This window comes from Echeneis naucrates, chromosome 6 (genome assembly GCF_900963305.1).
Source record: "Echeneis naucrates chromosome 6, fEcheNa1.1, whole genome shotgun sequence".
NCBI lineage: Eukaryota > Metazoa > Chordata > Actinopteri > Carangiformes > Echeneidae > Echeneis > Echeneis naucrates.
In genome coordinates, this window is record NC_042516.1 from 3,229,357 (window position 1) to 3,254,889 (window position 25,533).

A 25,533-nucleotide genomic window follows, 5' to 3' on the forward strand; every position below is an offset into this window, starting at 1 on the left:
ACAGATCATTCTAATGCATCCTGTAGCTATAATTATAGTGTGTTATTAGGCCATGCCATCCTATTTTAGCTGTGACTGGTCAGCTGTTTCAGTGTGTGGGAGTGCGGGGATTTGGATGATGGGTTCTTGAATCTGGTTCCTCAGTAAACCACTGAGGAGACCTGCAGGAACTGCCCTCAGAGGGACATCACAAAGCCCACATGCAGTAATTAGACTGACTGAGGTTTGCCTTGTTCAAAGGAAATACTCTATACAGTAACAAATCTAAAGAAATCTTCTAAATGACACTGAACTCAGATGTTCCTGCAGGCTACCATTACAGGTTTAGTGCAGTGTCCGGTCCTGTATGGACTGCATAAATCAAATCAATATAACATTCATGCAATTAACGAGTACTTTGCAGTAATAAAAAACAAAGAACCTGTCATGTTCAGCTGCTCCCAAGGTTCAGCCACAGGATTATCAGGGGAGCCCAGGTTATATTTATACAAAAGGCAACTACAGAGAGTTAACTGCAGTGGATCGGAACTTTATTCATTGCATATTACTGACTGACTCATCTGCACACAAGGGAGAAAGAAAGAAAGAAAGAGAAGCTGAAGTGGCACACATTTGTCAGTGTAGGGAGTTGTGTTTGAGGGTGAGTTTTCCTTTAAGGGGGCGTCAGCTGGTGTATGACAGTGTTTGTTTGCTGAGCTGTTCCCAGGCAGCATTGTGCCTGATTTAGCCGAACGCTCGGATAGCAACAGAAACAACTTTTAGGTTTGGCCGCTTTGTGGAGAGAAGTCAACCATCTCAGCTGTACAGTCACTCAGTGACTATGTGCTTATAGAAGCCTTTGCGCGCGGGGCCCCCGCTCCCCCCCAATTTCCATTTCTACCTGACATCTTCAAACTATTTCCGCGTCATTCCTGCCTCGCGCCGTTTGAAAAGACAGTGGGAAACTAACCCTAGCGCCCCTCCCACAGACCCAGCTGCGAGCCAATTACAGACGGTGAAGGGACTTTACGCAGCCAATAGCGGTGCAGCTGCCATGGCGTCGGGTAGCAACAGAGGCTGTAGAGGGAGCTTATATCGGAGCGCAGAGAAGTTGAAATATATTCAAAGTCTGGAGCAACAGAATGAGCCCGTGTGAAACAGAGAAATCCCAGTTGTCTGGTCACTGTATAGTTGCTCTTCCACACAGCTGTCATCATGGTAAAAACTCCCATCTATACCACGTTTTCTGCTGGGAAACACTTTGTGAAGCGTAAACCACTTCCCCCTAACCTGTGTGGCGAGTAATGAATGTATTGTGAGGTCTTAATGTCGTTGATCAACAGAGGCCTTCGTGTCCAGTCAAGCAGCAACAGCAGCACAGCATCTTTTATTAAATATCACAACTTTTGTAAACCCCAGAAACAGTAATCTATTAAGAGTTGGTGTTCAGACGGTTATTGAACTCCCAATTAAGTGGTTTTTAAATACGCATTTTGTCTGTTTTTTTCACAAAGTTTTAACTATGAAACTATAGAAGGAGCGTTTCAGTGAATTAAGCACAGGCTGTCTATGTATGCGTGTATATAAAGTCCCAGTATATATATCCCGCTGTTACTATAAATGGACAGGACAGGAGAGGTCTGCTTGGAACAAACTACTGTGGACAGAGGGAAGGTTACCGTCCTGCTAACTCAGTGGGGCTGTGGATAAAGCTCCCTAAAAGCCACCGAGAGACCCACGGTGTGAATTTAATGGTGAAATGCTTCTTATGCAATTTCTCGTCCCGTGCACGCGTCGGTCCCGGTTTCAGTGGGACTACGTGAGGTAGCGCCAGACGGAGCAACTTCGACCCCTACCACGGGCATATGGTATAGTCTATCTCCGGGTGGGGGAGCCGTGTGGGAGAGCAGCACAGATTCCGACTAACGGAGAAGCACGGAAAGGGAAACGGGCGAGAAACATGAATCAAAATCGCCCAAGTGAAGGTTTCCATCTCGAAGGAATAAAAAATCTCCCTCAGTGATGAGACGGACGAGCAAAGGAGGACGGTAGGAGAGAAGAACGGAAGCAGGCGGAAGAAAGGCGCGCCAGAAGGAGACCAGAGGCGGCTGTCAGCAGCTCAGGAACTCCGTTGGATCTGGTTTCTACATTCACTTTGAGACGAGTTTCAAGTTTTGGTTCGTCGCAGTTCAGAGGCTGTTTGTGATTTTACTTTGGTGTGATTACCTCAGAGGCTGGCCCACTCCTTTCTGGATCCGGGGCGGTGGTAAACAGACCTGAGCTGGACTTTAGAGGGATAATGCAGGCCGTCAGCGGCTCGTCCTGTCCGTCTCTTCAGCACGCGGAAACATTTGGCTTCTGACTCCAGATCCTGGATCTGAACTTTCTAAACTCCAATTCTGCCCACTTGGTCTCCCCAGTGGCAAGCGGCTGTGTCCCTGTTGGCCCGGGTCTGTATCCACAGCGGAGACCCAGGTCTATGTGAAATAAACACGTAGCAGTGGACGGTTTGTTGACACAGATCGCGTCAGTAGTGTATGTGGATCACATTATTGTGTGGCATTTTAAGCGAACCCTTCTCACCCGGGTGAGGGTGAGCTGAGTGACCGGGCACCCAGGCTCCGTGGAGCTCTGGCTGTGTGACTGTCAGCATAGGGCCCTGTGTGTGTGTCACTGGATTAATCCTGAGTGATAACATCACTCTGCACTGCCCCACTCTGTCCAGTGACCAGTCCCAGCAGAAAGCGGCAGTAATTGGAGCTATTTTTAGTGTAAGGGATGGGGTAAAAGGAGGGAGCTGGAAACCCAACTCCCCTCCACCTCCTTCTCTTCCACTCCCTCTGTCACACTACCTCGCTCACCCCACCTGGCAGTATGCTGGGCGAGCCTGGTTAGCACAGACTTGATTTACAGCTAGTTAGTGTGCTTCACAAGTGGTCCAGAAGGAGAACAAACATTGGATGAATTTATTTTGCCGAATAATCTGAGACCTGTTGGAACCATACACACCATGGAGTCTGTGTGACCTGGGAATACTGTGTTCTGTTGGTCGAGGCTGGGCTGGACACATAACCCTGTTTTGGATAACGACAGAGATGTCTGAAGGACTACTAGATGTGCATTTTTTGTTAAACCAGCGTTGGTCTAAGTGAACTTATCATAAGCAAGTAGAGTCTATGCCTTCACCCCCTGGACATATAGATCAGACTCTGAAATCAGAGTTGTTAACCTAGTGGAATAGAAGGAAAGTCTACCTTTGACTACCTAAACTATTGGTCACCAGCGATCTGGAGCGGTCCAAACCTCCAGCACAAAGACAGAATGCATGAAACTGCCAAAACCAACGTAACTAAAAGCTAAACTGACGAACCAAATATTCTATTTCCCAACCCTCACCCCCACAGAGAAACAGAATATATATCTTGAATGAGAGATCTATATCTTTAGTGTAATTCCACAGAAGACAGAGATTGCATCCTTTATATTTTTACTCCAGAGAGACGAGCTGCCTGTACACCAGTTGTTTGCCTTAGAAACCACAGTCACAAAAATCTCACAGAAGAAATAAGCCAGAGAAGACGGTGCCTTTTGATTGGTTGGTCGGTTTCCCACCATTTCAAGATTAATTGATTTTTAGTTGGATGTAAACTGCGAACTCTGGGATTGAAAACACGCCTGATGACAGTTACCTGACCCTTCACAAGCCCCACCCATCAGTCTGATAGTTGTGATTGACCGTGTTTCCTTGCTGGATTGAACATTTGCCAAGCATTTCCATGGTGATCACGTCATCATCCGTGGAGGACAAGACCGTGCCCTCTTGCAGGATGGTCCAATCAGAACCCTGGATCACCACTGCTCTGCTTCGCAAGAACAAGAGTCAGTGTACACACACACACACACACACACACACACACTGACTAAAGCACTGTTTGACAAAAAAGTTGGAAATCCTTGCTTTTATATTTGATATTATTTTTTGGTGTTACTGTAGCTGTGTGTAGTGTGTCCATGCAGTGATTGTTTTTGTTTGTTTGTTTGTTTGTTTTTTTAGAGATTGTATGTGTTGTAGTTACTATATCATAATGCTGGTGTGTGCGTGTGTGTCATTGTGGTGGGGGTCATTGTGAACAAGCTTTATGCATCTATCTTATCTGAAGCATTCAGATTTTTTTCAATTTCTAAATAAAAAAAATATTTTTATAATTGATGCTTTTCATTTTAATGAAATTGGGCAAGATTGCCAGTTTTACAGTGGCAGTCTCTGTGCAATCCAATCCAGAGTAAATAAATCAATAAATAAATTTTTTTCAGACAGTTTGTCCAGCGGCTTGATTGGGCATCTACAGTAGATCAGCTTTTTCAAAAACAAAAAGTGCGGCAACAACTTCTAACAGCGATGTTACAAAGTGCACAGAAGGAAAGCTCACAGTGTGTTTCATGTTGAGAGCTGTCCTGGCTTTCAACCACCTATCTCATCATTTTCAACTGAGCCAATTGTGTGTCAGCTGTAAGTTGTATTGTAGCTCCTGAGTGAATCTGAACCAGTTAAATGTCGATGTTGTAGAGCTTCTTTCTATTTTTGTGAACTAACTACCTACCTACGCTCCGTTGCTGCAGTGTTCTGTCTTTTCCGAAACACAAGTTTCGCAAAGTTGAATTTTCAGTGGGCAGTGTTAATCAGTTTGTGGACTAGGGCTGAGGTTGAAATTCCACTGGTCCAGGTCCAGAGATGAGGAGTCATTGTTTTCAGAGTGTTAGAGAGGTGTTCATCGTTTATGTGGTACACACCAATTTATGTGACTATATATTTTCAATCAATTTTCGCAGAAACATCACAACACAAGTGAACTGACATCTGTTAACCAGCTTCAACTGGCTGGACATCAAGAGGAGCCACTGCAGGAGTGAGAGTAGAATGTACTGAGTTACTGGATTGCTCTAGTAGGATTTGTTGTGTATGAGACTTAAGTGTTGTGAGTCTGATCTTGTGTTTGATGAACTAGCGCTCTCACTCCCTCACTCTCTTTCTCTCTTAGTAATCTGTTAGTGTTTGCAGAGGTAAAGGGCCGGTGCTGTCCTCCTCACCTTGGTGTTGTTCTTGCCCTGGACCTTCTCTGACACCCATGTATCCTATGTCCTTATTGGTGGATTGGTGGCAGTGTTCGTACACATGTACAGTATACCCTCTCCACCATAGGTACTGACCAAGATCAGGGACAGAGACCACAGGTGATCAAAGAACTATGCAAAGTTGTTACAGGTCAGATTGTGAGAGTCACAGACACCTGTGTGGCTGTTTCAGTATGTGGGCACTCTGTTTAGCATCCAACTGGAGTTAAATTGGAGTCCCAATAAAGCTTATTCTTCTTTCCTCTCTGAGTTTGTTATGTTGAATCTGACAGGTAGTAGAGCACGACATGAAAGGCAGCTTCATCATATTAACATGTTTTAAATAAACAAAAAACTTGTTTAGAAATACGTTTAAAAGAAAAACAAAATAAATAAGTGCATGCTATGACTGGTCTTGGCCCAGTTCCAGTGTCCTTCACTGACTATAACCTGGCCTTTGACATCACAGGAAGTGTGTAAATATGACAAATTGGACAGATTTGCAACTTTCTGTCCAGTGTGAGGCTGGTCTTTTAGGTTGAATGGAGGAATTGTGTTGACACGCAGAAGTTTGCTGTGGGACTGTATCAAGAAGTTTCATTCAAATAGAAGTGAATCATATTCTCATCATCACAGTAGGAAGATGTCAAACAAACGTCATTGAAGACCTAAACATGATAATTTAGAGTAAAAATAATTTACATGAGCCACACCTTCACACAACGGCGACGTCAAACATACCAGAAAAAATAATTAATGTCCTCCAACATGTTTGTTGTTGGGCCTCTACGCTTTGAAACACAAAAATACACATACAAAGTGGAAAACACAGAAGCAGAGACACACAGTTGTGACTGAATTAAGAGCTTTCATTACTCTTACAAAGATGTGGAAAAGACATTTTCAGCTGCTGCTGTCCACCATCTTTTGATTTCCACAACAACCACCTCATTGGGCTGCCAACAACCTAACAATGAACTGTTAGAAGTAAAACTAATAGCAAAATTCTCTGTAGAGGTAGCCTCTATACAGTAAAGTTACAGAACACAGCAGCACAGAATTAAACAATGTCATCACATAACACACAAACACAAGTGGCAAGTTAAAGGACAAATCTATTTCTATTCTTTTAAGTTGTCATGGGTCTAGAGATCCACTAGATTGTTCACATAGTCATTGTCCTGCTGATGTTGTGTGACATTTTCAGGGGTTATTAGAAAGTTCTTGTGGTCCTTGAACAGGTTGTAGTGGTTAGTGAGAAGGTTCCAGAAGTCTTCTAGGAGCTCCCGAAAGTCTGGTTTAGTGGTGATTTAAGAGGTCTTAGAATTCCTTCACGAGATTTAAAATTAAATAAAAGGTTTCTCAGGGGCCTTTAAGGGATATTAAGGGTCTGTAAGTGGTTAAACATCTATGATAGATTTTCCAGTGATATTTGCCACCACCGTCAGCCAAACACCAAACTGTGGAAGAACCCTGTTGATCCCCAGTATATTTCAGTACAGTCAGGCTGATAGTGGAGATTAACATGCCTCTGTTCCTGTAGTTCTGATCAACAATCTGTAACGATGATCAAAAATTAATTTACCAATTGACTCATCAAGGGAGCTTGTTCTTCAAGCTTCCTGCTTTCTCTTCCACATAAATGTATCTCAGTGTAAAGGTAGTGCTGTGCTTTAACTGTGAAACGTCCAGAGGAACGTCCAGAAGAAGTGTTTAGTTAGCTACAATTACTACACAGAGTTGATTAGTATTTTGTGTTAGTGTTTGTGATCATGTGATGAAGATAAAGAGCAACTGCTGTGGAAGAGGATGTCCTGTTCACCATCATCCTGACAACTCTACCACCCTCATCTGTCAGCACAGTCATCGGTTGTTGGTCCAATAGTGAGACCAATGATATCAAACAACCCTGATTTCAAAGTCCATTTGAAGCTGCTCCTGAGCTTTTGAGTCACTGTTTCTCACTTCCTGTACCATGGATCCTCCAGTGGGCTTTCCCTCACTGAGACTTTGACTTACCTAAATACAGCACCTGCATATGAGTTTGCCTCTTACAGGTTGTATACAAAGTTCTGGTTCTTTGTGAAACGTCTCCCAAGCCATTTCAGCTGAGTTCTGTGCATCATTGATGGTGCATGTGAGAACCTGGATGTCCTCAACAGATTCTATGTTGTTTGATTGCAGCACATCGCAAACCAGAGTGATGGTGACCTGATGTCTGACCTTCAAGCTACTGGACCTGTATGATATGAAAGTTAGGATGTCTTAAACACCGGGATCCAGTCATGCTGGTATATGGAGCTTATCTTCAGAACAATCTTACTTGGTTGTAGGAGGTCTGACTCCCTGCCAGACTTGGGTGAGCCTGTTCAGAAGTCCTCATTTGCTTTTGAGTGAAGAGGGAGGTCCTGGCTTGGACTACAGAACCATGGGGCTTGAGATGGACTGATGCAGGACATAAGAACCTGGTTTTAACCCTAACCCTAACCTCAAACTAACTAACTTATTTATACTTATAATGGGATACTTGCCAATAAGCAAAGGTAACCACCATCATCATCCTCATCACTAGTAAGACAGGTGTCCTCTTACAGACCTGTGTATGTCATGTTTGGGGTCATTGAGACAGTGGCTGGTTATTGGTCCTCTTTGGAAGTATAGGACTCTGATGTGTCTGTTGGGGGTAAAGCACACACTTGCTATGTTCAGACTGAATAGGTGTATTAGAGTTGTGTGTCTGCTTTCCACCCCCTCCTAAAGAGGCACCTCACTGCTCTGTGGTGGTGTAGTTGTATGTACCTGTTGTTGTTTTAAGACAGACAGCTGTCATTGTTAATGATCAGCCTGTTCTGTTGTGCTTCAGATCCAGCACCAGGCCCCCCTCTCTGTGTTTATAGTTATTTCCTGTTTATGTTATCACAGTCAGCCTTGTTGTTGTTCACACTGTGAATGTCAGGTCTTCAGTTCCTGTTCTAGTTATTACCTCCTTTAATGAATTCAGCTGTTGTATATTCTGTATACCAGACCAGCAGACAAGAGTGATACGGATCAAACTTTTTTGGGGTCTTCTTAGTCTGAACAAGCTGACCTACATCCTTGACCTGGGCTGGATCTGGATCTGCTATCAGGAAGCAAAGTAACTGAAATTATATTGACAGTTAACCATCATTTAAAGCTTGATTATACATCACACGTGTTGACCCTGACCAACGGTCTTGCTCTGCTGATATATGACTGGTGACATGATGAAGATCTAAAAGGGCATAAGCAATATATCAATCAAAGCATTTCTCCTGCCTCTGTGACACTGTACTAGTGCTTGTTGCTAACAGCAGACGCTTGACAGTGCGCCTGCCCATTTTTACCAGTTAGCATTACACAAAGTTCAAGTTATGGACATTTACTCTACATGTGTAAACTAGAGAATTGGCTGTTCCAGCCTGGACCACAATGGCTGCATGGCTAAGACAAGAGAACCCACTCTTTGTTGACCATGGTCCTGAATCAGATCAGATGCTCTTAACTTGAGACCTGTTTGTGTTCCATTTCTTTCTTGAGAGTAAAAATGTTCTAGTTTATTTTCTTTGTCTGATGGTTAAAAGTAAAGTTAGACATGGCTAAAGGAGCAGAGCCCCTGGCATTCTTACTTTGAAGATGAACCCACAAAGTGTGTGTGAGAAGTAACAAATGTGGGAGCTACGTGAGTAGATACTCCCATTGGTTTACAGGATTTCAAGGTTTTTAGATTTATTTATTTATTTATTTATTTATTGCGTTAAGAGTGGATATGTAGATGGTAGATTCTCAGAGATGTAAATTTACTTGGTGGATGTGGGCTATTGTGCAGTTCTTCAATCACATGTGGGTATGTTTAACAGCTGTACAGGTTAGCTGTCAATGTTGTGACTTAGTATTCATCCAGCTTTCATTAACGTAATGTGAAGTACAGAACTGGGATACTGGGAAGGGATTGGTTTGTGTTAATGAGTGGACAGAATGAGTGTGAAAACCTGGTTTCGCACTTGATGCTTGATCTGCGCCCAGCTGAACATTTCCAAACACCAGATCCAGATTACCTGGACCTAGTTTTATGATGGGCTTTGATGGAGGTATAAGGTCCACTGAGAGCAATTTTGATTTGTTGATTATTTGTACTAATTAAGTCTGTCACAGTGGGTGTCATGTTGGTGTCAGACTGGATAGGCTATTGTTCTCAGATGAAATGTGTGTCGTGTTGGTCAGTTAGGTTAGTTAAAATGTTAAGATGACACACACACAATGGGTTTGGTTTGTGTTTTGTATTAACGTGAATGTTTCACTGTCTGGACTACAGGGGTTAGGACTATAATTGCTGTAAACAGTTGGTTCAGTGTTTTTCACCATTAAGGAACTGGTTATGAACAGGAAGTGTTTCCATTTGCGTGGTTGTGTGTGTTGTGCTGGTCTGTGTGTTGCCTGCATTGTGTTGTGTCGTAACGTGTGGTGTTCTCTGCCTTTTGTTGTTTGTTGCACTATTGTGTTTCTGTATGTTGTTCTCTACCTTTTGTTGTGCTGCCTGGAGTACCTCTTTACTGTTGCCCTAAATTTTGTTACATCATTGTGCATCAATACAGACTGATAGAGAGGTGAAGATGTCTGTTACTAAATGAAAGACGAAGAAGAGAAGATGTATGAATGATGGATAAACAGGCAGACTCAGTGGCAGAGGTTTTAAAGCAGGAAGGATAAAGGGGGGGGGGGAGTGCAGCTGGTAGGGTGGTTGGTTGCTAGGGGAGAGGATGTCAGACTGCTGCTCAGAGCCTGAGCTGCTATTGGAGGCTGCTTGCTTAGCAGGAGAAGGCGGAAGAGGAGGGAGAGAAGTAGCTAATGAGTATTGTAGGCTGGTTGCTGAGACAGCACAGGGTTTATTTATAGAGTGCTGGCCAGCCAGCCCTTAGATACCAACAGCGAATCAGCTGACAGAAAAAGAGGGGGCCCTAACCAATGGCAGTGCAAGAAGGGGGATGCCAGATTGAGGAAGTGCTGTGAGTGCCTCTTGGTCTCTTAAAGAGATGGTGCAGATTTCTCAGTGCTAGGCAGATATTCTCTCTCTCCAGCAGTGTCATGTCTGTAAGCAGGCCAGGACTCAGAGCACCACAACAGTCCCGGTGACAGTGATTGGATTACTTTCTTTACTTCATCACACAACACAGCATGCAGTCCAACACCAAAGCTATTCTTTAACACAGCTCTGTTTAAAATTTAAGTTGTTATTCAAAGAAGTTGTACAACATTGAATATGGGGCCTGTCTGTGTGGAGGATAACAAAAAGCCTATAATTATAAAGCTATTCTTACATTTTCAGTGTCCTGAATTATGTTATACTTACATAAAAATAGACATCTTACTCTTAAAGGTACAGAGAGCAGCAGTGCTCCTCTGTGAGGGCAGCAGCAGCTCAACTTTCCTTCTATATGTAAATCTGAGGGTGTCCATGTGATGACCCAGTGCAGCCCGCCATGGCTGCTGCGGCCTGCAGTCAGCCTGCGGTCAGCCTGTGGTCAGCCTACCGTAGCTGCTCTGGCCTGTAGTCATCCTGCTGTGGATGTTCTGACCTGCAGTCAGCCAGATGGCTGTCAGGAGAGGTCCACACTGGATGTCTCAACAACTCTGTTGTGAAACATAATTTTTTAAAGTAATTTTTTCCTCAGTAGTAGCAGACATTGTAGCAAACACACTTCCAAAATAAAAATTTTAGACACGTTAGTAGGTCAAATTGTTCTTCGCATGGTTTGTTGTTGCAGATGATGTGCATACATAACACTGTTATTGCTTTGTTGTGTACAGAGCTTGACACTGGGAACGTCATGAAATATCCACACATTTGTCAATCTTTGTATTATGTTTGGTGACACTGTACTGAGTTTTACCAACATCTACCAACATGTCATTTGACTGAAAAGTAACAACATGAACTGAAACAGGAAGTAGGACAAAGGTTCCCAACTAACATTAGCATTAATGTCTAAATCTGAAAGATCCATAAAGGGTGGCTCCTGCAGTTTGGAGAGCTCAGGTGTATGCTGACTTAGTTTCCAAAGAAAAGATCAGTAAGATCAGCCTTGATTCAACAACTTTTGAACCTCTTCTGGATCCAGGAATCTGAAACCAGTTCTTCAGTAGCTGCTAATCAGAATGTCCATGAGCTTAATTTTCTTTTATGGTCAGGTTCATTATCCTGCTTCTCCTGAGCTTCAGCAAGTGGAGCCACCTTGACATTGTCCTGGAAGAACCTTGATACCTTTTTTTTTTTTTTACTTTGTGATATGGGGATGTTCAGGTCCAGAGGCAGTGAAGATCCAGATCCTACTGCTCCTTCCACCTTGCTTCAACTGTGGGAGGATGTCTTTGTGGTGTTAAGTGTCGCTCAGACAGTTGAGTCTTAGTGTCCTCAGTCCATCAGACATTATCTAGTCGTGCTGTTCAGGTCAATGATGGAGCATCTTCCTCTTTGGTTTCCATGGCAACAAAACTCCATACTTCATGATCTATGTGTGGAGGACTCATGAACAGTTGTGATCCAGCTGCAGAGAAACCTCTATGCAGTTTCTGGTAGACTCAGTCCTTTCCCAAAAAGAGTCTTCTCAGGACTGAAACATGTCCATCTGTAGACAGTTTGTCTGACTGTGGACTGATGAAGATCTTAACTCTTCATTGCCTTTTCTTCATCCACTGTCCCTGAGAGCTGAGATTTTTTTGTGCAGAATGGCTCAAAATCAGCTGATCGCCAGTCTGGTGTTCAAGGGAGCAACACACCATGGCGTTAGAATACAATATTACAAATCATGAGTTCAAACAGTCTTTCATCATTGTTGTAACTCACAAAGATACCAGTAAATCATTATGTATCAATTATAAACTGTGACCAGCTGATTCGCCATGCACTTGCAATAATTTTTTGAAGAAAAGGCTCATGGTGTGTGTGTGTGTCTATCTATCTATCTATATATATATATATATATATATATATATATATATGCATATTTATCTATACTCCCTGTCTACAAACTGTCGATATCTCAGTACTGATTGGTAGAAAGCTCTCTGATTGGCTGTTGTAGGATTTTCTGCAAACTTTTTTTTTTTTTTTTTTTTCTTCCAAATTTATATTCTAGGTGTTTATCTGGCCCCCAGGTATATGCTGCTTATTGTGTAGTGTAAAAGACAGCTATTGTTGGTACCCAGGTGTTTTAGCAACTTTAAAGTTCATCTTCATAGTGTTTAAGCAGAAACATCATCCTGACGTACATACAGTCCCTTTGTATAACCTCATGTTTGTGTGATGTTTGATTAGTGGGGATGTCTGTGATATGAAAACAAATGCACTTCATCTCAACACAAGTGTCAAGGAGGCACATTCTAGCATTGAATATAAGACAGTGGGGTGAAGGGACAGAGCCATTCTACAGGCATCAATTTACAGATTTTAAACTTTATGGACTCATCAGACAGAAACAGTTCAGATGAACCTTGTATCAATTAAGTTAAAAGTCCTAGCATACAGTTAAAATCAGGTTAAAGTATTAAGAGTACACCCATCCATCTGTTTGCTCGTGGCTTTGTTTTATTGTTGTTGTTGCATGTTCATAATTGATCCTGGTGTGTTCTGGGATGTCCTCAGTCAGTTTAATCAAGATTTAGTTAAGACAACACAGTTATGGACAATATCCTGCTAAAGTATTAACATATTCATATTGCACTGATAAGCAAAACTCTAATATGGTGGACTACAATGGTCCAGAAGAGAACACAGTTTGAACACAGTTTGAGGGGTGTGGCCTTGAACACTGTTTTTGGAATTTAATTATAGCTCCAGCATCCTGCCAACTGGGCCAACTGGGTCACATTTATAAGTGGGGTATATATTGATATGTTTTGGGCAATGACTAACAAAGTAAAAAAAAAAGTCTCCATGACAGGTTGATTTTAAAATGGACATGTCTCTCTCTTGTTCGTGGTGTTTGGTTCAGATGGTATTGTGTTTGGCTGCATTTGAAAAAGTAGTGGTCTGCCTTGAATTGTAGATGGATGAAGAGGAGTAGATTAAAATGTTGGAGTTTCCCTCTGATCATTTCTCTCTCTCCTTCCTCAGGTGTAAGCAGCTCAGGATGTCCGCCCACCTCCTCCTCCTCCTCCTCCTCCTCCTCCTCCTCCTCCACTGCCCAGGGCTTCTCCCTCGCTGAGCCAGCCATGACCAGCCAGCACACACATACACACCCTACCTTCAGCTCCATCCACTCCATGGCCGAGCAGCAGCAGGTAACACGCACACTCATGTGCATACACAATGTTGTGATGGTCCTCGGTAATACTGTAGTATAGATAAAGTTTACCTGTGTCACTTGTTGTTGTCCTGTCCCATGAGAGAAACTTATGTATCATCACTACACATCATACTGTGACCTGGTGAAAATCACATCCCCTCAGGTAAAGCCACATCCACTGTCAAGAGATAAGGTGATCTTCTATGAAAATTAAGTAGTAGTTCATCCGTATCTACAGTTAAAGGACCTATATATAAGTTTGGCTCTTGCTACATTAGCAGTTATTTACCAGTCTTGAAGAAACTTTGTGAGTTCAACATCAAACAACATTCCTCTACTCACTAACATCTGTCTCCAGAGGTGAAAACAAATACCAACTCTTGTCTTTATCTCATCTTACTGAAGTCAGCCTGGTAACTAGCTAGCTCTCTGATGCTGAGTCACTGTAGCTTCTAGTTTGAAGACCAAGCAGCTCAGAGGACCACCACCGCTTGCTGTTTGGGTCATGGGTCTCGTGTGTTTTAACATTTCATACATGTGAATCAGAAAATAAGTGCTAATCCAGATACTTCCAAGGTTGAAGTGCTGTTGGTTGCTGTGGTAACCAACCAATTCCAACATGCTCCACCCTCACCAACCACCTCCACTCGAGTTTTCTCTTGTGCCATAATGGATGTTCCCAGCATCCTCAAGCCCTGCCAGCATGAACCCCACAGGCTGCTGCTGTGCACCTGCTTTGACCTCATCACACGGCTTCAAGTCCAGGATGTGGTTAGAGATCAGATACTAGTATCATTTAGGTTCTGGGCTCCTCTTCATGGTTCTGTTCTCAGCTGGTCAGGAGCTGCAATCAGCAGGTTTCCCCTATAGATCATGTGGTTGCTGGAGCCATATGTTGAATCATGTCAGCAAAGAGTCATGGGAATTCATGTCGTTCACCTGCTCCCTGGTGTTATTGAGTCTTCCGCATATACATAAAAATGCTAATGGTTTCCTTCCCCTCCTGGAATACTGAGCTGCCTGGAGCACTTTGTGTCCCCTGAAGGGACATATTCTAGTAAAAAGAAAGTCATATTCAAAAAGAATCTGAACCAGGCTTTCATCAGCCTGTCTACCTAAACACACCAAGCGTGCTAGTGTTTCAGAAGCAGGATAAACTCGGTGTGTGAAGCAGCAGCAGATGAAGGTGGTTCAATAGATCACACTACACCATCCATGCTAATGTGATGTATTTTATAGGATGGGTGTGTGTTTGTCTGCACCTGCAAGACATAACTTGATAGGTGTCAAGAATAATTTAAAGGGACAGTAAACAAACACACAGAACCTTGACTACCACTCTGATTTCCTTTAATAATGTGACGATGGATGATGACGTGGTATTTAACTTAAACAAGGCATTGTTTGACATTGTTGTGTATCTTTAGTTGTTGGTGCAGGTGTGAGCATGTGAGTAATTAATGTGTGTTGCGCTTCTGTGCAGGTGCTGTCTGATATGACCATACTCCAGCGGAGGATCCCCCCTAGTTTCAGAGACCCTGCCAGCGCCCCACTGAGGAAACTCTCTGTTGACCTCATCAAAACTTACAAGCACATCAATGAGGTATCACACATACACACGCACACATAGTTACATGCTGTTGTTTGGGGTCCCTGAGATAAAACCAGGATCATGGTTCCCCAGGGTGGAGTTAGGGATGAGCTCACTAACCTTGATGGTTCTCTCTGTTGTCTGGTTTTCATAAAGTCAGCAAAGTTTAGAGAGTATAAAGCGTGAATGTTGAGTTCGATTTAGAGCTGTTTTGATAAGACTGTTCACTGTGAGTCAGAGAAGGAAGGTACAGGTAAGTGAGCACAGACATAGATGTGTGTCCTCTCTACATGTGTGACTACTGCAGGGACCAACAGCTGTATTGGTGGCAGGTATGTCAACTGTTACAGCAGATCTTCCCAATGCACCACTTCTATGCACACAGAGACCAGAACCTCAGACTAGAAGAAGAACACAATCAAGACTTTTGAGTTGAGGATTTACATCTTAAGTTTGGTGATGAAGCAGAGCTGAGACCTTGAGCTCTTATTGATCTGCAGGTGTACTATACTAAGAAGAAGCGGCGGGCCCAGCAGGTCCCTCCAGAGGACAGCAGCACCAAGAAGGAGAGGAAAGTCTACAATGATGGCTACGATGACGACAACTACGACTATATTGTGAAGAATGGAGAGAAGTGGCTGGACCGCTATGAGATAGACTCACTGATCGGAAAGGGCTCGTTTGGGCAGGTGAGGTCCACAGAGGAGACAATAAGGAGGAGTGGTCCTCAGAAATCACGATTTGGTTGTTTAAGTCTGATGTTGATGTTGAACATTTTCTGTTCTTTAGCTTAGTTTAGCATAAAGAATGGCAGTCTGACAATATCAAAAAGCTATGTTGAATCTGTGTGTGAACAGACTTGTTTGTGTGAGCTTAAATCAGAGCAGGCCTTCAGGTGTGTGTGTGGTGTTGTGTAATATTAAATGTGTTGGTGTATGCTTACAGGTGGTGAAGGCCTACGACCACCATGAGCAGGAATGGGTCGCCATCAAGATCATAAAGAATAAAAAGGCTTTTCTGAACCAGGCTCAGATTGAGTTGCGTCTGCTGGAGCTCATGAACAAGCACGACACTGAGATGAAATATTACATAGGTAAGAAAGACACACACACATAGGTCAGGGCTGTAGAAGTAACACAGATTAATGTCACAACAGCCACCTGTGCATACAGGTGTGTTAGCGTATGACAGATTCCCCTGTGGTCAGGGTCGTAGTCTCTTAGACTGTGAGGTGCTATTAGTTGTTCACAGAGAAACCTTTCCTTCTGTAAATGTGTCGGTCCTCATGATTCTGACACATATTCACTGACATCGAGAAACAGTGTTTTGTTTTGTTTTATTTTTTTTTTTTTAAACACTGTAGGTCTTTGGTTTCCAGTACCACCCACAGGAAGATGCTCACATCGTATCAACCTCTTTAAATAGAAAAAACAGCAAACATGTAGTCCAGAAAACATGTCTAAAGTGTCCACAATAGCAATGCAAATAAGCTAAAAGCTTGTTTCCATGTTGATCCTGGTCTTGAACATGGATTAGAGGTGTTTGATATACGTCTCTACACCAACTATGTTTGTCTCTTCCACAAGACAAGCTCCCTCTATTTTTAAAGAGTTTTCAAGTGCATCACAATCTTCATCAGACATTAAGGAGGCAGTATTGTTGTCAAAATAAGGACCGCTGAATCTGAAAATGATGACTTCAGACTGTGAAACACTGTTGAAAGCTCCAGCGAAAGTTTATCTCAACAAAATTAAAGTGATTTAGCTGATGGTAAAAGATTCTGCCCCATCAGATGCATTAACAAAATAATATCTCAACCAAGTAGAGGTGGTGACACCACCTTGGCTCATAACCTCATATGTTATATAAGGTTTGGCCATTATCACTGTACATCTGACAGGAAATTATCTGACTTAACTGTTAACTCTCCCCCTTGTCTCGCATCTGTCTCTCTCTCTGTCTGTCTGTTGTGTATGTGTGCGCGTGCGCAGTCCATCTGAAGCGCCACTTTATGTTTAGGAACCATCTGTGTTTGGTGTTTGAGTTGTTGAGCTATAACCTATATGACCTGCTGAGGAACACCAACTTCAGAGGAGTATCCCTCAACCTCACCAGGAAATTTGCACAGCAGCTCTGTACAGGTGGGTGACAGACACACAGACACATCTTTACTGTGTACAGATCATTGACAGACACAAAAACGCACTCTCACTGTGTGCAGGTAGATGACAAACTCATTAAAACATCCTCATTGTGTACAGGTTTTTTGAAAGACACAACAACACAATCTCACTGCAAGAACAAACATGCTCACGTGAGGTTCAGTTTGTGGTGTAGTTCTGCCCCCAGGTGGCCAAAGTGAAGACTGTTGGTTGCACTTTTAATACAGGACAGAATCAGTGGTAGGTCAGAAGTCACTCAGTTAAACAATGTCCAGTAATGTCTAGTAATCCAAAGCATAACTAGATTACTAAGCATTCAACAGGATGTTTTCTGAAAACTAATACAGCTTAAATGAATTAGAATAAAAGAGAAAACATAAAATTGTCAGTTTCAGATATTGACTTAACTAACTTAGTTTCAGACTTAGACTCAGTGTTGATGGTGATGGTGATGATGGTGAAAACAGTAGTAATGAGGCCATTTCTGTGCAGCATTATTGTTCCTGGCCACTCCAGAGCTGTCAATCATCCACTGCGACCTGAAACCAGAGAACATCCTGCTGTGTAACCCCAAAAGATCTGCCATCAAGATAGTCGACTTTGGATCCTCCTGCCAGCTGGGACAGAGGGTGAGCTACACTCGCATTTACAACACACACATGTACACATCTTCCCAAAATGCCAATGCATTCATGAGTTCATTGCTGGGGTTATAAACTAGATGGAGTAGTGATGAATGAGCAAATCCATAGCTGGGTCTTTCCCCAGAAGCCTCTCTTTGAGGCGCCTTCTCTGGTGGTTGCTCTGTGAGGACGACACTGTGCCTCACACAAGGCAGTAGATGGAACAGAAGCCTCTCTGAAATCTAAACTGTCTCTGAGAGCATTTCACGTCTGATCAGTCAGCAGATGCTTCATCAGATTGTGTTTTGATTATTGATGAATGGTTAAAATCAGAATGTCACTTGTGTAGCAAGAAATTAAAATTTCAGCAGATTGATACAATGATTTACTGCTCTTCATCACTTCCTCCTTCTCCCCCTTGTCAAGATCTACCAGTACATCCAGAGCAGGTTTTACCGCTCTCCAGAGGTCCTTTTGGGAATGCCCTATGATCTGGCCATTGACATGTGGTCTTTGGGATGCATCCTGGTGGAGATGCACACAGGAGAGCCTCTGTTCAGCGGTTCTAATGAGGTACCAACAGCTTTACCACAGACACACACTCAGTAATGAGTCAGACTCCAGTCTGGTGTGCAGTAACACGGGAAGTCAGGAGCTATACTGCATTCGTGAGCTGCTTAGACATCATCTACAGTAAACCTTATTTACTACAGTTATCACCACACTTCACAAAGCTGCTGTAAAATACCAGACATTAATAATCATTTTACAAAGTATTCATAAATTCTTCTCACACAAACCTGTTTTATAAAGACCAATTAGCAAAACTCAATCAGGAACCTAAACAACACCTGCAACAGCATGTGTATGTAAACAATACAAAGACTAAAAGTGTGTGTTTGTCCAGGTTGACCAGATGAATAAGATTGTGGAGGTCCTTGGGGTCCCTCCGAGCCACATGCTTGATGCAGCCCCTAAAGCCAGGAAGTATTTTGACAAACTGTCAGACGGTCTATGGACAGTGAAGAAGAACAAGGACATCAAAAAGGTTTTGACTTCATTCCCTTTAACATTGTGTTGAACTGACTGCTGTTAGAGTGACAGTGAAGGTACATGATAGAAAGGTAATAGATGGATGCTGTGAAAGACTTGGTCCTCAAATGATCAGGGTCAGTCTTCAAATCAAATCAGATTTATTTGTATAGCGCCAAATCATAACAAAGTTATATCAAGGCACTTCACATATAGAGCAGGTCTAGACCAAACTCTTTATAAAATTATTTAAAGAGACCCAACAGATCCCCCGATGAGCAAGCACTTGGCAACAGTGGCAAGGAAAAACTTCCTTTAAGAGGCAGAAACCTCGAGCAGAACCAGGCTCAGGGGGGTTGGCCATCTGCCTCGACCGGTTGGGGTGAGAGTGGGAGAGAGAGTGAGATAGGCATTGGGGGGAGGGTATAGGCAGGAACATCTTGCTGCATGAAGTTCTTGGAGTTGAGCTGTAGTACAGAATTCATGAAATATGGGACCAGCAGGTGTTGCAGGAGCATGGGATGGCCTGCAGGATGAGGACAGGGAGAGAGAGGAGAGGAACTGGGAGAGACAGAGACTTTGGCAGAACATGGTTAGTAAGCAGGAAGTAAGCTTCAGCAGGCCTCAGCCATGTTTTTAACATGTAAACATGTTGTTAATGCCACTGTGGCTGTACCACAAGGGCCTGTGTGTAGATGCATACGTGTGAGTCCTTCACCGCATGTTAAGCCTAAATTTAAATTGTCCTGCCCTGATTTATTTGTGTCTTGCAGGAGTATAAGCCCCCAGCCACGCGGCGTCTCCATGAGATTTTGGGTGTAGAGACTGGAGGGCCTGGGGGGAGGAGGGCGGGGGAGCCAGGACACGCCCCCTGTGACTACCTGAAGTTTAAAGGTATAACAGAACTGCAGTTGGATGTTAATCCCTGCATAGATGACCCTAATAGAAATACAGTCAGATGAATCATTATACGAATTGGTATATAAGACTGTCCGCCTGCTTCCTTGTGGAAACCATAGAATTTCCTCATTATCATCATAATTGTGTCTGTCTTGTTCCAGACCTGATCCTGCGCATGTTGGACTATGATCCTAAAAGCCGCATCACACCATTCTACGCCCTGCAGCACAACTTCTTCAAGAAGACAACAGATGAAGGAACCAACACCAGTTCATCTACGTCCACATCTCCTGCCATGGACCACTCCCATTCAACCTCCACTACTAGCTCTGTCTCCAGCTCTGGTAAAACACACACTATCTGCTCCACACACACTGTACCTCTCTGGACAGTCCTAGGTGGTCAGAAGGGGTAGGTCTGTCCCCTTGTAGACTCTGTGTCAGATGAAGTTGGTGCTGCTTAACCCAGATCATAGGTGGGTCAGATTCCTCTTTACTCGTGGAAAAGGTCCACACAAATACAGGATCTTGAAAAACATCACATGAATGTGAATCCAGTCTCTGTTTCTGCCCTGTGTTTTCATGGTAGAAGAGGACTGACATCCAGCTGTGAGCCATGACACTTGAGTGCAGCAGAACATCCTTTCCAAAGCTGAATTGAAAAGTCCTTTTGGTTTAGTTTGCTGGGTCCCGATGCTGTTACCCAGCAAGATAACATACTCCTGAGTGGAGGGTCCAGAACTGGATCAGACCAGGTAATATGAGTTGTACTCTGTGTAATGTTGGCTTGTTTTATATCCAGGTGGCTCCAGTGGTTCTTCCAATGACAACCGCAACTACCGCTACAGTAACCGCTACTACAACTCTGCTGTGACACATTCAGACTATGAGATGACCAGCCCTCAGGTACACATGGATCCACACCGTCTACAGCTCAGAAACACATTCACTCTTAAACACTCTTTGCTGGCTGAACATGAGACATGTGTACATATACTAATTGATTCGGGTCCCTGAGGCCTGAGATTCTGTCTCAGATTGAATTCAGAAACAGGATCTGACAGCCAGGCCTCATCATATTATTAATACCATTTCTTTTATTTAGCTGGTGTTGACTGATCTGCTGGACACGACCGTGACAGAATCAGGATTTAGTGTTCCATCCTTAGCAGAGCTTAGACAGCAGGTGGAGTTTGTGGTGTTCAGTCAGGGTTCTGTAAGTTCCTCCATTGGAGCAGGACTAAGTATCACTCTGTGTGTGCACTTCTTCCCACAGGCTCCCTCCCAGCAGCAGATGAGGATGTGGCCAGGCAGTGATGGTGGAGGTGGGGGTCAGGACCCAGCATACACCCAGTTGCTGCTCCACAAGCCAGCTGCCTCCCAGCAACACCAGCGCCACTTCCTGGACGCGCCCCACCACCCCCACCCAACTTACTCCCACCATGGGAACGGTGGGCGTGGCCTGCGGCAGGGTGGACAGACGGGCATCAGTGGAGGGGGGGGGCAGCAGGGATCCTCACCCCAGATGAGTGACAGCATGGATGTGGGTGTGTCCTTAGGGCTGCACCACCTGGGGGCGGTGTCTTCCATGGAGGCCTCTCAGTTTGGCTCAGCCTCCCTGCCCCTTGCTCTGCCAATTGGACTGTCTGCTTTCCGGACTCGGACGGCCCCCACCGCCCCAGGGCCACAAGCCCCACCCCCTGAGGACTACTACCCTGCCTCCAACAACAATAACCCCGCTGCGGGGGGCAGAGGGAGGCCGGACTCAGATGAGGGGCCAGCCAATTCTTGATAAAACCTGAACCATGCCCTAAAGCCATACAATTTTAATTACAACTACTACACAACTACACACATACAGCCAGAGTTCAGAGACAAAGAAGTGAACTTTGTGCTGAAGGAGACAGTTCGTACTGCATGAGAGGAGGAGGAGGAAGGAGGAGGATGCAGAGGAAACTTTCCTTTTATCCTGTTTTAGTTTGTTGTCTTCTGTTGCGACTGTAATTGGAAAGGAATGATTGTGACAGGTTTGTTTTTATTAATATTATTATTGTTGTTTAATATTATTTGATTTTTCTCGGGTTTGAGGAGTTGTGTGTTCTATTTGGTTGTTGTTTAAGCCTGGAGAGGAGGAGGAGGATGAAGAGGAAGGAGAGAGGAGCCATGCTTTTCTATTTTACTCCATATTGTTGCTGGAAGTGAACGGAGAGTTCATGTTCACACTGGTTAGTTATGACATTAACATATTCATATGTGCAGCCCTTAGAGACAAGTAGTCTTAACACACAAACACACACAGTATATCCTGCTGCATCGAGATGACGGGCTGTTTTCAAAAGAAGACAGCACCAACATGTGTGATTCAGGACTCATGGATTCTCTCTCCTGTCTGTGTTAAATTCACCTTTTCTTTGAGTTTGTGTCCTCCCTCTGTCTCTCGCCGCCGCACTGACAGAGCACGGAGAGGGGGAGGGAGGTGGATGGAGGAGAAGGTGACGGGACACTGATGCCTTGCTGGCACTCACAGGAATCTCCTTCTCCTCCTCATCCTCCTCTTCGCCCCACTTTCTTCTTCATCTCCTTCTCCTGTCGTGTTTCTCCTCCAGACAGCTCCTCCTCTCTGTGCTGCTAATCACCATGACAACTGGTCCGGATTGCTGCTAAAGATCCAACACAGATCAATTAAAGAAATAAAAGAAATAGAAACAGAAATAAAAAAAAAAAACTTTTTAACCCTTCTGCTTAAGAGAAAATGATAAAGTAAGAACCACTGCATCTCAATGTATTTATTACTATTTAACAAGAAAAAACAAACTGAAAGTAACCCTTTTTTCTGCTCTTCTTTGTTTGGTTGCCTTCTTTCTGCAGGTGAGCTCTGATTGGCTATTGTAACAGTGACAGTAACTGGTGACATGGGAATGCCACCGGTTGTGGGGGCTGGGTGGAGGGGAGGGGTTCGGGGCAAAATAAAGTTGGATATATAATAAGAATAAAGAGTATACTTTTGCACACCAAAGTCGAACAAACACCAGATCTCCGCTTTTCTTCCTCCTAATCTGACCAGGCATTATCATTATCACGTCAGAATGAAGCTCCAGTATGATCGACCCCTGAAAAGAAGAAAGTTGAGCTTTCATAATAAATTTTCAGTATTTGTTTAAACATGTTTTTTTATTTCATCTTGAAAATCATTTTTGATTCAGTTAGCAGTGAAGTGAGTTTTATGATAAAATCTCAGAGACACACACAGGTCACATTGTAAGCCTTTTTCTCAATGACATCAAGCGTCCCATGTTTGTCAAACATGACAGGTGTCGGCATGAAACAACAAAACTATTCAGAATAGGAGGAAAGACTTGTCTTTTCTACAGACTTTGTTTTCCTGCATCGTACTCGGAGCAAAGGGAGTCTGATGCAGACATCAATATTGAGACTCAGCTCACTTAAAAAAAATGAATGGAGGATTACAAATACTATTAACCTTTTAGGAACAATCTATTTTGGCTTGTCTATCTGTGAGAGAGCGAGAGCGTTATAGTGATCATTAAAGTCGTTAACCATTTTTAACCAGGACTTAACAGATGTTGCGTAGCTTACTTGTGCTGTGGGAGTTATCTCTGGTGTACTGGACTCATAAAGCTGCTGTTCGTCACCATGGTAACCTACACAGGTAAGCTCAATACCTCCTGACAGCCTAGAAACTGAATCCATTCATCTTCCTACAAGATCCCGAAAAGTGATAGAAGAGAAACCTCAGACTTCTCAGTCTTTCAAACGCACCTAATCAGACAGCTTTATGAGAGACAGGGAGGGGGACAACGCGTAGGTATAATGAAGAGGATCACCGATTCCTCCGATAAACTAAACTGGACATGTTCTAACCATCGAATCACAACCAGCACAGGACATGTTTAGTGGTTCACATCGTTCTGGATTATCTGACACAGTCTCTGATGGACAAGAGAATGAACATGTTTGAAGAGGAGCAAAAAACTTCAGATTCAATGTTAAACTGAGTAACGTCCATCCATCCACCTATCTTCTGCCGCTTTTCCGTTTCCGGGTCGCATATGGTGAGGGCGGGGTACACCCAAGTCAGGTCACCAGTCCATCACTGTGAATGAACAACCACTCACACTCAGACCTAGGGACAATCTAGAGCACGGGTGTGAAACTCAGGCCCGCGGGCCAAATCTGGCCCTCGCTGTAATTATATTTGGAGCGCGAGATCATACCAAATACGTATTAGAGGTGGCCCGCCAGTATATAGCGCATACACTGCTAATACTACAAATCCCAGAATGCTTTACGTTGGCGCATCAGCCGAGACCACTAAGCGCCCCCTCCCTTTCTGTTGACAATCGTTTGCATCCATTCTACCAGGCACCTCGGACAAACATATCTCACCCGCCGTGTTTCCTAGTGCACAGTTTGCCGAAAAACTCAAGTTTACCAAGTTTACCCGGTGATTTGCCAACTTTGAAGCCCTGAAACGCAGGTTTGGACTACTCAGTATTCCGTTTGCGGTTGACGTGGAAAGTGCACCAGCCAACCTCCAAATGGATCTGACTGAAACACAGTGTAGTGACACAGTCAAGTCAATGTATGAGTGTGTGGGTGCTGCACAGGTGCTGCACAGTTTCCATGTTTCCTCCGATACACTGCCCCAACTAAGTGCCCAAGCTACTCAAATGCTCTTAATGTTCGGCAGCACGTCTTTTTAAGCAACTGTTCTCTTTGATGAAGATGAATAAAGCACCACTAAGGAGTTGTCTCACTGATGAACATCTTCACTCAGTCCAGAGGATTTTCTCAGCTCAGAGCCTAACCCCAGACATTGATGCACTTGCATCTAAGAAGAGATGTCAGGTATCGGGCTCGAACCAATGCATCACAATAAATCAGGGCAAACTGAGCTTGAATGAATGTTGTCTTTATGCACTTTTTCAACTTCAAGGCATGGACTGTTAATAGTTGAATTTTCATTGAAGGAAATAGTTATTTTTGGTTGTTTTGTTGTTGGCCTGTTGTCCCATTAAATGGGAACTTGAAAGGCTACAGATGGAAAGAGACATAATGAGAAACTAATACGACTGATATGTGTTTTATTTCAAATTTAATTTCTCATGTGTCAATAATATTAAGCTTTGATTGTTCCAGATTAAATGTTTACACAAAACTAATGTTGTTTCCATATGAAAAGGTTCAATATTATATATCTGGAGAGAGGAAAAGATGCACTCCAGTCCATTTTTTCAATAAATATTGAGTTTGGCCCGCGACTTCATCCCAGTTCTTCATTTTGGCCCACTGTGAATTTGAGTTTGACACCCCTGATCTAGAGTCACCAATTAACCCAAACATGATGTCGTTGGATGGTGGGAGGAAACCAGAATACCTGCTGAAACCTACACAGACACAAGTAGAACATGCAAACTATGCACAGAAAGGCCCACAACCCACAACATGAGGCATGGGTTCGGTTCCCGGCTTCGGAACTATGCCGCCGTGCTACCCTAAACTGAACAATATCCAAAATGAAAACTTTTTCTTCTTTATAATAAACAACAACAACAATAATGCTATTGCAATGATGTCGCTAAAACGACAGTAGGCTACAGTTATTTTGCACAGTATGAACAAGACAATAGGCACATGATGAGAATCTGAAACTGTTTAATTATAATTTCATGTCATAGACCAACAGTAAAAGAAGTCAAGAAGTGGGTGTTCTCTTATTTTCTGTAAGAGACTAAGTTGATTATGAAGATATGACAGTCCCCGCCCCACCCCATTGTATGGTCTCAGTGCTAATCTGATTCAGACGCCAGA

At 43.4% G+C, this 25,533-nt stretch overlaps 1 protein-coding gene across 3 annotated transcripts in view; it reads left to right on the forward strand.

Moving 5' to 3' along the window:
- The window catches only part of dyrk1b (dual-specificity tyrosine-(Y)-phosphorylation regulated kinase 1B), a 37,999-nt gene extending 15,343 nt beyond the window's left edge, over positions 1-22,656 (forward strand). The window contains exons 1-13 of one of the 3 annotated variants that reach the window (XM_029503663.1): positions 1,875-3,858; positions 13,223-13,389; positions 14,878-14,997; positions 15,486-15,674; positions 15,931-16,078; positions 16,977-17,126; positions 17,640-17,776; positions 18,197-18,343; positions 18,678-18,818; positions 19,576-19,696; positions 19,864-20,046; positions 20,504-20,607; positions 20,978-22,656. In XM_029503663.1, the coding sequence (XP_029359523.1) occupies positions 3,756-3,858; positions 13,223-13,389; positions 14,878-14,997; positions 15,486-15,674; positions 15,931-16,078; positions 16,977-17,126; positions 17,640-17,776; positions 18,197-18,343; positions 18,678-18,818; positions 19,576-19,696; positions 19,864-20,046; positions 20,504-20,607; positions 20,978-21,493 (2,226 nt within the window). In that variant the 5' untranslated portion in view covers positions 1,875-3,755 and the 3' untranslated portion in view covers positions 21,494-22,656. Of the gene's footprint in view, positions 1-1,874; positions 3,859-13,222; positions 13,390-14,877; positions 14,998-15,485; positions 15,675-15,930; positions 16,079-16,976; positions 17,127-17,639; positions 17,777-18,196; positions 18,344-18,677; positions 18,819-19,575; positions 19,697-19,863; positions 20,047-20,503; positions 20,608-20,977 lie in introns of those variants that run through there. The other 2 variants (XM_029503664.1, XM_029503666.1) reach the window with 2 other exon arrangements.
- The last annotated feature ends 2,877 nt before the right edge of the window (positions 22,657-25,533 follow it).